This window comes from Cajanus cajan, chromosome 9 (assembly GCF_000230855.2).
Source record: "Cajanus cajan strain Asha chromosome 9, NIPB_CcT2T_4, whole genome shotgun sequence".
Taxonomy (NCBI): Eukaryota; Viridiplantae; Streptophyta; class Magnoliopsida; order Fabales; family Fabaceae; genus Cajanus; species Cajanus cajan.
Window position 1 is genome coordinate 31,377,778 of NC_138525.1, and position 11,673 is coordinate 31,389,450.

Sequence of the window (11,673 nt, forward strand, 5' to 3'; positions counted from 1 at the left end):
CTAAAAACATAAACCTGATACTAGTGAAGACAGTGCTCATTGCCTGGTATGATTGCAAGCAAAGGCAAACCAACATACACCAGCAGCCAATTCCCTGTCTTATCTAATTTTTGGGAAGAGAAAAAAAACTCTTATTGTCAAATCACATATACAGCTCGCCTCCGCCCTCTCCAACATCATTGAGGAAAATGAATTTCCAGCCATGAAGATGAGCTCGAACGGCAATGTCCATGTCCTCAACAGTAGTCCTCTCCAGCCAACCACCAGCATCCTCCAAAGCTTTTATCCTCCACAATCCCGCGGTTCCATTGAACTCAAAGAAGTTAATAAAAATCCAATTCACTTGCTGCTCCACCTCAAAATGAAAAGCCAGGTTAATGTTCTGCAACCTTGTTAACAGGTTCTCATCCTTGTTCACAAAAGACCACCTCGCCTGAACAAGCCCCAATTCCTCGTTATCCTGCACCATCACCAATCACAAGTCAAACAAACAAACAACCACTTTTACCATGGCATTGTTGTTCTAGCGACAGGACAATCATAGAAGAGGAAAACCTTAGCTTTGTAGTTTGTTATGATAACTCATAATAAATTACAAATGACACTGGACGGTGAATCATTAATGACACCCACCTTAAAATGAGGAACAATTTTCTTGAGGAAATCCGGCATAGGCTGGAAATATGCATCAAAAATTGCAACGAACTCGTAGTCTCTGACGTAGCTACAATTCATGGCGGATTTCAAATTCCCAGCTTTGTAGCCATCTCTTATGATGCAATGTCGGTACAAAATGTTGGCACCCTCTTGTTGCCATTTCTGAACCTCCTCCTTTATCAACAACTGCGTGGTTGGGTCATCTGAGTCATCCAAAACCTGAATCAACAACTTCCGTTTGGGCCAATCCAAATTGCACACCACAGTAATTGACTGCTGGTAAACCTAAAAAACCAAAAGTAAATTAGATCAGAACAAATTAAACTAAAAAAAAGAGTAGTTATCAGTTATAAGTTATTACCTCTTTCTCATTGCACATAGCGATCTGCACGAGCACCATTGGGAAAAAACCAAAACCCTTCTCTGTGGATTCGAGATCTACCACACCCCCACCCTTGGGGACAGGCTTGATCTTCTTAAATCGAATCCAGAAACAGCCCAAACACAGAACAAGCCTATCCATACTCTGGATAAGGAACAACACAATACACGCATTGGTTAGAAATTGCAGAGAGGGAGCGAGGTACTCCACGCGAACCAAAACCCAGCGCGAGTAAACCATAACTCCAAACCCGGGTGCCCAAAGCAAAGACTCCAACTGAAGAGTCGCGGTGCCGAAATGCCAGCCTTTGAAGTACGCAGCGACCTCGAAGCACAAGAGGGAAATAGAGAGGAAGAGGAAGAGCTTGATGCAGGAATAGAAGCGCGTCTTCACGGTTGCGCTCTCGTTCTCCCGGCCACCTTCGGTGTTGACGTTGGTTTTCCCGGCGTCCACTCGGCGCTTGACGGCGGAGATGAGCACCCACAATGTCGGCGCGAGGGAGGTCAAGAAGCTGGCGATGCGATGCGCTTTGAGGAGGAGAACCCATGTGAGCTGTTTGGCATTTTTGCCTCTTCCTTTTCGCTTATGATTAAGTCCTCTTCTTCGGGACCCTCCAGCGTGGCGAACCTCTTCCCCGGCACGAATGAGAGTGATCGCGTGAAAAACCCTAAAGGCGAAGCGTAGAGGGGGAGTCTAGAGAAGCTTCCCAACCTCCTTCACCTTCATCTCGACGACAGAAGCAGAGCGCGGAGACGAGCTGCGCGAAATAGCGACGCGCGAGGGACTCCGGGAGGTGGCCGCGGCGGGAGAGCTTGGAGAAGAGCGCTTTAGCTTTAAGAGCATTTTAGGTTTGAGAGTGAGCGCGCATCTACTGAGTGGTCGCGGGAGGGGAAGAATTTAGTCACCTCTTCTACATCGAGCAACACAAAACCTGATGTAGAACAGATTACTATTTTCATTTCTACATCGGTCACTCATATAACCGATGTAGAATTGTTTATATTTACATCATTTTTTACAATAACCGATGTAAATATTCTTATTTATTCAAGTTATTTACGAAATTCCCACCGCACATTTTTTTTACATCGTTTTATAAGGAACCGATGTAAATATAATGGCGTAGAATAGTATTTTTCTAGTAGTGATTGGTTCTCTTAGTTGCATGAAATTGAATAGCACGAATTTTTCAATTAATATACTTGCCACACCTGCATAGACTAATAACAAACACAAATACACAATGTAACATGTAATGAGACACAAAAACGCAAGCAGCAAACTGATACACAAAATTCATACAAAATTGAAGCAAAAACTGATACACTAAAACACTACGCCAAAAACAAAACAGAACACAAAACCTTTGACAAGAACCGATGGTCCCCGACAACGGCGCCAAATTTGATCGAAGCCGTATCCGGTCAAATAAAACAATTAAATGTAGTACTAGGAAGCTGACCTAGGTCGTCTCCCAAGGACCATTTGTCTCTGTCAAAGGCTTAAACACGAAGTGGGGGGGTTTGGTTCAGTTTTTCAGCTTAAAACACACTAAAATGCAAGGTAACACAACAACTAAAATACATTTACTCCTTGTTCAGATTGTAACTCTCTTATCCTTGGTTCACAATGAGATTACTCTATCAACCACTTAATCCTTGTTCCATCCGAGTTAACCAACTAAGCGAAGATTAACTTAAGACTTCCCTATACAAATTAAGCAAACGTATACAGCAATGAACCTCTCCACAAGATTAAGCAACCGTGGCATTGAGGATAGCCCATTAAGCATGAACACATTTATACAGAGATTAAATGAAGAATGATCAAGTAGAACAGAGATGTACAAAACGTACCCAACCTCAAATAGAGATTACAATCCATAACAAGGAGCCAACCCCAAGGGTTTTAGCCTTCCATTAAAACAGAAACAAAAACAGAGACAAAAATGAAAATGAAGGATGAAGAGTCAAACGAAATCTGTATTCTTCAATATAAGGGTTCAGTTTCTACAATCAGAGAAGAGAAGAGCAAAGAAAAACGTAAATGGAGAAGAAGCAAAACGTAAAACTGGAGATACAAAACAGAGAGCAAAAAAAATGTAAAAGCAAAGGGAGGCCAAATGAGCAGAACGTAGTCCCATCAGATGGTGGTTGCATGGTCCCTACTCTAGGTCCTAAAAACCCTAGAAAAGTCAAAACGGGCCCCAATCCAAGTCTGACCCGAATTTACAATGAAATAAAATGAAAGATAAAATTAAACAAAATGCTAAAGTGGTGCTGACGTGGTATTTATCTCTTGAATCCAAAATTAATATCCAAGCCTAAAAATGCTTCACAATTAGCCTAAAAATAATTGATAGATAAAAATTAGACCAAGTGAATCGGAATTAATTAAAATTCAAATTACTGGCCCAATGAAGCCCAAATAGTAAAACTGTATAATTAATAAGCGATTAAGCCCAAATCAACAATTAAAATAAGTACAGAAAGATAAATAAATAAGGGAAAATAATGACTCATCAAGAAGTAGAAAATGGAAAAGAAGATTGGTGGGAATACTTCTTTAGCGAACTTTATAAAGTGTTCTTCAAATGTGGAATACTTGAAGGGCTTTTTGGTTGCCTTTCACACTACAATGTGCCTCACAACTCTCCAAAAATACAAAAGGAGGGAGAGAGAGAATTTTGAGTTTATACAAGACTTCAGTAAGAAATGTTTTTTTTTTGTTTCTTTTTGCTCCCCTATTGCTGCATATGAGCCTACCATTTATAAGCACGAGAATCCACTAGAACGAACTGTTCTGAATTTAGAATAGGCCATTATGGGCCTTTCTGTTACGCACAAAATTTAAAATTGGAATGACAAGTTCGCAAAGTGAAATGGTCCGTTCCAAATTTGAATTTTGCATGTAACAAACTAGAATGAGACGTTATGACCTAGGATTACAAGCTTTTTTCTAAGCTCAGAATGATCCATTCTGGTTTGGGAACGACCCGTTCCCAGCTCCTAATTCTGGCCCTCTACATTTTAGGCCTCTAGATGTCATGTTAGCCTACTCTGATGTTGTTTTCAGGCCTTCAAGAACTCCTTCTTTTATGTTAAAAGTCCATTTCCTTATTTGCGTGCCACAGACAAAATTAGGTGTCTATAGATGCCCTTCTTTAGTTGTCCTTTTGAATAGTTATGTGTTGCTTTTCCAAAGGAAAGTAAAGACATAGACATTTCATCCAGCTCCTTTCTTTGTCTCTTCGTGCAGGCGCTTCCACATCGTTTCCTTCAAATAGATGTGTTTTCCTGTACCCTTGCTCTTCGGAGCAGCTGAGTGTTGGGTTGTGTACTCCATTGGGTGATGGAAGGTGACTTTGTTCCATGCACGCCCTTGATCTTGGTTCAACAAGGGAGACTCCAAAAGATGATGAAAAAAATGGAGGAGATGGTGGCGGAAGCACTAAGGTGATGGTGAAGAGGGTTTGCTCAAGGTTGTCTCATCCAAGTGTAGGATGAAACCTATTTAGGGTTTTGCTTTTATGGTGGAGATGGGAGGAGGTTAGCCAAAGGCAACCTAGTGCTAAGGAAAAAGGTTGATGTTTAGGGCGGTGGAGATGGCGCACAAGGTGTATGGGAGGTGTTTGGTGGGGTGTTGCTCCTTTTGGCTAGCTCACTTCACTAAGGTTGGTGAAGGCCACCCAAGGTAGGCCAAACTCACTCACTCACGGTGGTGGAAGGAGGAGGAGAAGGGGAGGAGGCCGTGGAGTTCCTAGAGACTAAGGAGAATGACAATGAGGCAAAATGCACACTCAATATCATTAATTTCCAAAGTGTCTACAAGGAGCTAGACTAGGGGAATATATAGGAAGGCTTGCATTTAGGGTTGCATTTAGGGTGAGTGGCCGAATTTCACTAGGGAGAAATGCACCCTAAATGAAATGCCAAATGCAACCCTAGATGCTACTTGGTGGCCAAGTTTGGCATCTTTAAGGGTTTAGGTTGGCTACAACAAGGTGCATGATAAGTCCATGCATCCTTGGCCCTCCAATTGGGCCTAAGCCTACCTAACACCAAAAAAATGACCAAACAACACCACTAAGTGTGCGTCACCTCCTTAATGGATGCACCCTAGCCTAATTAAAATCCTAAGCATCTAAATTACCCCAAAATACAAGGGCAAAAATGGGAAATTCAAAGAAATAAATCCTAGGACTAAAATACCCCAAAATACAAGGGTAAAAATGGAATAAAGCAATAAATTCTATACTACTCAAATTAGCCATAGTCATGAACCATGTGATGGGTCTCACATGAAGTGAAGTACCAAGGATGGTCCTCCATCATTGGGTAACAAGGATGGAAAACTATACCACCTTATCTTTTGTCTTCATGTAGATTCTCCATGCCATTTTCTCTAGTTGTTTTTCTGTGATAGTGAGGTAAAGATCCGAGTCCTTTCTTTTGCTTTGACATCAGGTGCCTCCACATTGTTTCCTTTAGGTAGATGGGTTTACCTGTATCCTTGCCCTTCGGAGCAACTAAGTGTTGAGTTGTGTGCTCCGTTGGGTGACAATGATGGTAAATTGTACCATCTAGGCGTCTGACTTGGTGTAGAAACTCCATGTTGCTTCTACTAATCTTGTGATAGTGTGATTTTATTTATTGCTCGCTGAAGAGGGAGTATATTTTAAGCTCAATCTCTCTAGGCTAGATCTAAGGCTTCAGCTAGCCTATGGTGAGTGTTACTTATTCCAACCTCTCCAAGTTGGATTGGTATTAAAGCTCTAGTCGACCCTTTTCGATCTTGCACTAGTTTCGAGGATCCAACAAACCTTTTTTGAGTCATGTACTTGTTTTGAGAATCCAACGAACCTTTTTCAAGTCGTGTATTGGTTTTAAGGGTCTAACAACCTTTTTCGAGTCGTGTACTGGTTTTGAGGGTCCAATAATCTTTTTTAAGCTTGTACTGGTTTTAAGGGTCCAACAACTCTTTCCAAGCTTGTACTGGTTTTAAGGGTCCAACAACCGTTTTGAGCTTGTACTAGTTTTGAGGGTCTAGTAATCTTTTCCAAGCTTGGTGTTGAGTATTTCTACGTGGCCTCTCCAAGTCTACAAAGATGATTATTTATGCGAGGCCTCTCCAGGCTTGAGGTGAGTATTTCTGCGAGGTCTCTAGGCCTGAGGTTGAGTATTTCTACGAGGCCCCTCCAAGACTGAGGTGAGTATTTGAGAAACTCGACGATGTCCTCCCATTGATGTTGTGGAGTGTTCCTGGAGTTGACGGGCAAAGAATGCCTGGCGTGCTCCTGTTAGCAGGATGTTGATGATGATCCTATTGTATGATTATTATGATGTCTTTCTAGGCATCTTCATCGGGGAATGAGAAGTGTGGCAGAGATTCTGGTGTTGTTCCTTCTACATGAGTATTGTGATTCCTCTTCAGGCGTTTGTGTTAGGGATGTATGATGAGAATTTTGTATTCTTCCTGCTACACGAGTATTATGATGCCTCTCCAAGCGCCTTCTAGGGATTGGTTGGATGATGATTGGTTGCCAGGAATCTAGTGTTGCTCCTGCCAAGGTGATGAGTCATTATTTTCCCCTATTTATTTATCTTTCTGTACTTATTTTAATTGTTAATTTGGGCTTAATCGCCTATTAATTGCACAATTTCATTGTTTGGGCTTCATTGGGCCAGTACTTCAAATTTTAATTAATTCTAATTCACTTGGTCTAATTTTTGTCTATTAATTATTTTCAGGTTAATTGTGAAGAATTTTTAAGCTTGGATATTATTTTTGGACTTCAAGAGATAAATGCCACATCAGCACCACATCGGCACCACATTAGCATTTTGTTTTATTTTATTTTTTTGTTTATTTTATGTATTTTCGGGTCAAACCTGACTTGGGGGCCCATTTTGACTCTTCTAGGGTTTTTAGGATCCTAGGGTAGGCCATACAACCCCCATCTGACGTGACCACGTTGGGGGGACACCTTCCTTCTCTTTGTTTTTACGTTTTTCTCTTTTGGCTCTATTTTCTTGTATCTGAGTTTATGTTTTGCTCTCCTCTCCTCTGATCTGCAGTTTACGTTTTGTATCTGAACCCTTGCATTGAAAAATATAGATTATCCATTTTCGTTTTGCTCTCCTTTCCTTGCATTTTCATTTCTGTATCTGTTTTTGTTTTAATGGAAGGCTAGAATCCTTGGGGTTGGCTTCTTGTTATGGATTGTAATCTCTGTTTGAGGTTGGGTATGTTTGTATATCTTTTTTCTACTTGGTCATTTTTCATTTAACCTTTGTATCAATGTGTTCATGCTTAATGGGTTGTGCTCAATGCCACAGTTGCTTAATCTGTGAAGAGGTTGATGTTGTATACGTTTGCTTAATTCGTGTAGGGAAATCTTGAGTTAATCTTCTCTTAGTTGGTTAACTCGGATGGAACAAGGATTAAGTGGTTAACAGAGTAATCTCATTGTGAACCAAGGATAAGAGAGTTACAATCCGAACAAGGAGCCAATCTATTTTACTTGCTGTGTTATTTGCGTTTTATTGTGTTATAAACTGAAAAATCTGAACCAAACCCCCCCACTTCGTGTTTAAGCCTTTGACAGAGAAAAATGGTCCTTGGGAGATGACCTAGGAAAACTTCCTAGGACAACCTCCAAGTCTACAAAGATGAGTATTTCTGCGAGGCCTCTCCAAGCTTGAGGTGAGTATTTCTGCGAAGTCTCTAGGCCTGAGGTTGAGTATTTCTACGAGGCCCCTCCAAGACTGAGGTGAGTATTTGAGAAACTCGATGATGTCCTCCCATTGATGTTGTGGAGTGTTCCTGGGGTTGACAGGCAAAGAATGCCTGGCGTGCTCCTGTTAGCAGGATGTTGATGATGATTCTATTGTATGATTATTATGATGCCTTTCTAGGAATCTTCATCAGGGAATGAGAAGTGTGGCAGAGATTCTGGTGTTGTTCCTTCCACGTGAGTATTGTGATTCCTCTTCAGGCATTTGTGCTGGGGATGTATGATGAGAATTTTGTATTCTTCCCGCTACACGAGTATTATGATGCCTCTCCAAGCGCCTTCTAGGGATTGGTTGGTTGATGATTTGTTGCCAGGAATCTAGTGTTGCTCCTGCCAAGGTGAGTATTATGATGCCTCTCCAAACATTTGTTGTGGATACTATGACTTGATGATGTCGTGGTTGTTGTGTGGATGGTTTGGATCTTGTTAAATTTTATGACTTGATCATTGGGTGCAATGATTTTCTATGAGCAAAATCTGCCCCTTGCTTGTAGATGAATTCCCCAGGCCGAGGACTTTTCCGAGTCTTGTTATTGTTTCCAGCTTCAGCTTTTCTTATGTTAAAGCTTTGCCCCTTTTTTCGTCTTCCACTTTATTCAATGTGCAAATGATGAATGCATGCTTTTATAAATATGTCTGTATTTTATTGTTTATTTTAGACAATTCCCCTTAGATGTGAAAAATTATTCTTTCCTTAAATATGCGTTTGACGTATGTCACATATGTGCAATGTGCCTTTCTAGATGTTTCCCGTTGCTCGAAGGTTTTTTTTCTTCTCCTTGAGGTAGGGCTTTTTTTAAGCGTTATGGAACCTTTCATTAGAAGTTCATACAGGGCTATTGTTCATTTATTGTTTTCTTTTATTAAACCGGTTCGCAACCGATTTAATCAATAACAAAACGCGTCATTTAACAATATAGGTCAAGAGAAGTGAAAAAAACAAAGGGTATCTTTATTATAAATCAAAAACTTTAAGAATGATTACAAAAGGGATTTAGAGAAAATGGTTGACTAAGGTAGGCCATTTTTTGGGCTCAATCAAACATATCCCTTAAAAAACAAGAATAAACAACCTCCTAGTTTCCTGAATACCATGCTTCGAACTTTGACCTGATTCTTATTCGCTGCTTCAATCACCCCATTCATTTTCGGTCTATAAAGAGAGGAATTGTGATGCTGAAATTTGAAAGAGCCACATAATTCGGTCATCATCTTGTTGTTGAGATTGGACCCATTATCTATTATAATTTTGTCAAGAATTCTATATCAACATATTATGTTCTTCTTGAAAAATTTGACCACCACTTTACGGGTTACATGTGCATATGACATTGCTTCCACCCATTTAGTGAAATAGTCGATGGCTGTGAGAATGAATCTGTGTCTATTCAAAACTTTGGGTTCAATGGATCCAATGACATCCATGCCCTACATTGAGAATGGCCAAGGCGATGTCATCACGTTGAGCTCATTGGGTGGGACTTGGATGTTATCAGCATATATTTGGCATTTTCAACATTTTGTTGCATATGAGGTACAATCTTTGTCCATGGTTGACCAAAAATACCATGCTCTCATGATTTTCCTTGCCATGACATGCCCCGTCATATGGGTACAGAAAGTTCCCTCATGGATTTCCTTCATTAAGGATTGAGTCTCCTTATGATCGACACATCTTAATAGGACTGAATCGAAGCTTTTCTTGTAAAGGACTCCCCCATGTGATGAGAATCCGATAACTTTATGTCTAATCATTTTCTTATCATTGTCAAATGCCCTAGTTGGGTATTTTCCTCCATCAATATATTGTTGGATGTCAAAATACCACGGATGGCCATTGTCTCTTCCATCTAAAGTGAAGCAATGAGCTTGCACCTCATGAAGTCAAATTCTAATGATTGGCATTTCACATCCTTCTTTTATGGCGAACATGGAGGATAATATGGCCAAAGCATCTGCCAACTAATTTCCTTCTCTTGGGGTGTGTTCAAAGTTGATTGATTTGAACTAGGGTATCAAACTTTGGATATATTCCTATTAAGGAACTAATTTGGAATCTCTAGTTTCCCATTCATCCCTTAATTGATGTATTACCAAAGCTGAGTCGTTGTAGACTTCTAATTTTGGGATGTTGTTGTCGAGAGCGACATGCAAACCCAATATCCAGGCTTTATATTCGGCCATGTTATTGGCACAATCGAAGTCTAATCTTGCCGTCACTAGGATATGTTTTCCTTGGGACGACATTAGTATAGCACCTATCCTATGCCCCATCAAGTTTGAGGCTCTATACATGGACCTAGATTCCTCTTTAGCTTGTTCTTTTTCCTCATTTCCCAAAGCTAAAATTTCTTCATCAAGGAAGTCATCCTTTATTGCATGTCTTTCGTCGATCAACCCACTTACTAGGTAATTAGCCAAGGCACTATCTTTGATTGCCTTTTGTGATACATAGGTGATGTCGTATTCTGATAACAATACTTGCCATCTGGCGACCCTCCTAGTGAGTATCGACTTCTCGAATAGATATTTGATGGGATCCATTCTTGATATCAACTGGGTAGTATGCCTTAGCATGTATTATCTTAATCGTTGAGCAGCCTATACCAAAGCACATCCAGTCTTCTCCAAAGGCAAATATCGTGTTTTGTAATTTGTGAATTTCTTGCTTAGATAGTAGATAGCTCGTTCTTGATTGGTGGTTTCACATTGCTAACCAAGCATACATCCCAAGGAGCCCTCCGATACTGTAAGGTATCAAATTAGAGGTTTCCCTTCAATAGGAGGCATTAATATCGGCGGGTTTACAACATATTATTTGATCCTATCGAAGGTGAGTTGACATTCCTCATTCCACTCCATTGGCTGATTCTTTCAGAGTAGTTTGAAGATGGGAGTACATGTAACAGTCAATTGAGATATGAAACAAGCTGTGTAATTTACTCTTCCAAGAAATCCTTTAACCTCATTTTCCGTCTTTGGAGGTGACATCTCTATGATGGCCTTAGCCTTATCCAGATCTACTTCTATCCCTTTTTCACTGGCAATAAATCCAAGGAGTTTTCCAAATTGAACTCTGAAAGTACATTTGCCGAGTTTAGCTTCAATTGGTAGTTATGAAGTCGATTGAATAATTTTCTTAGATGAATGAGGTGATCACTCGCTTTTTGACTTAGCGATCATGTCATCCACATACACCTCGATTTCTTTATGGATCATGTCGTGAAACAAAGTTACCATGGACCTTTGGTAAGTCGCTCCAACATTTTTTAATCCAAACAGCATCACTTTGTAATAGAACGTTCCCCAAGTTGTGATAAAAGAAGTTTTCTCACAATCCTCGACATCCATTTTGATCTAGTTGTATCTCGAATACCCATCCATAAACGAAAAGATAGTGTTTTTGGAGGTATTATCTACAAGCACATCGACGTGAGGTAATGGGAAGTCATCTTTAGGACTAGCTCGATTTAAGTCTCGATAGTCCACACAGACTCGTACCTTCCTATTTTTCTTCGACACGAGCACTATATTCGGAAGCCACTCCAGATAATGAGATACAACCAAGAATCCCACATCTAACTACTTTTGAATTTCTTCCTTTATCTTAAGGAACCATTCGGGCTTGACTCTTCAAAGCTTTTGCTTTATAGGACGAATTCTGGTTTTTATGGGCAATTTATGTTTGATGATTTTGGGGTCTAATCTTGGCATATCATGATAAGACCAAGTGAAAATGTTGACATATTCTTTTAGAAGGCTAATCAGTCGGTCCTTGACTTCATCTTTAATTCTTGTGTCGATCAATATTTCCTTTTTATCTTCTCCTTATCCCAAA

At 40.2% G+C, this 11,673-nt stretch overlaps 2 protein-coding genes across 2 annotated transcripts; both read right to left on the reverse strand.

The window, feature by feature from the left end:
• Window positions 1–2: 2 nt before the first annotated feature.
• Window positions 3–8,981, reverse strand: LOC109793766 (putative xyloglucan glycosyltransferase 12). Its single transcript, XM_083064303.1, has 5 exons — window positions 8,909–8,981; window positions 1,751–1,870; window positions 1,019–1,668; window positions 634–942; window positions 3–460 (listed from the first exon to the last, which is right to left on the reverse strand). Exons 1-5 carry the CDS (start codon window positions 8,979–8,981, stop codon window positions 143–145), a joined length of 1,470 nt encoding a protein of 489 aa, XP_082920429.1. The 3' UTR covers window positions 3–142.
• Window positions 8,982–9,872: 891 nt separating this feature from the next.
• LOC109793768 (uncharacterized) lies at window positions 9,873–10,379 on the reverse strand. The gene has a single exon (XM_020353238.1). It carries the CDS (start codon window positions 10,377–10,379, stop codon window positions 9,873–9,875), a length of 507 nt encoding a protein of 168 aa, XP_020208827.1.
• Between the last annotated feature and the right edge of the window lie 1,294 nt (window positions 10,380–11,673).

Bases quoted from the DNA above. Each gene is read 5' to 3' on its own strand.
- LOC109793766 (XM_083064303.1), bottom strand. From the start codon at position 8,981: ATGAATGGGGTGATTGAAGCAGCGAATAAGAATCAGGTCAAAGTTCGA. The intron at 1,669-1,750 runs GTTGGGAAGCTT...GTGCCGGGGAAG, and splicing joins TCGAGATGAAGGTGAAGGAG to AGGTTCGCCACGCTGGAGGG. The intron at 943-1,018 runs GTAATAACTTAT...TTGGTTTTTTAG, and splicing joins CTATGTGCAATGAGAAAGAG to GTTTACCAGCAGTCAATTAC.
- LOC109793768 (XM_020353238.1), bottom strand. From the start codon at position 10,379: ATGGATCCCATCAAATATCTATTCGAGAAGTCGATACTCACTAGGAGG.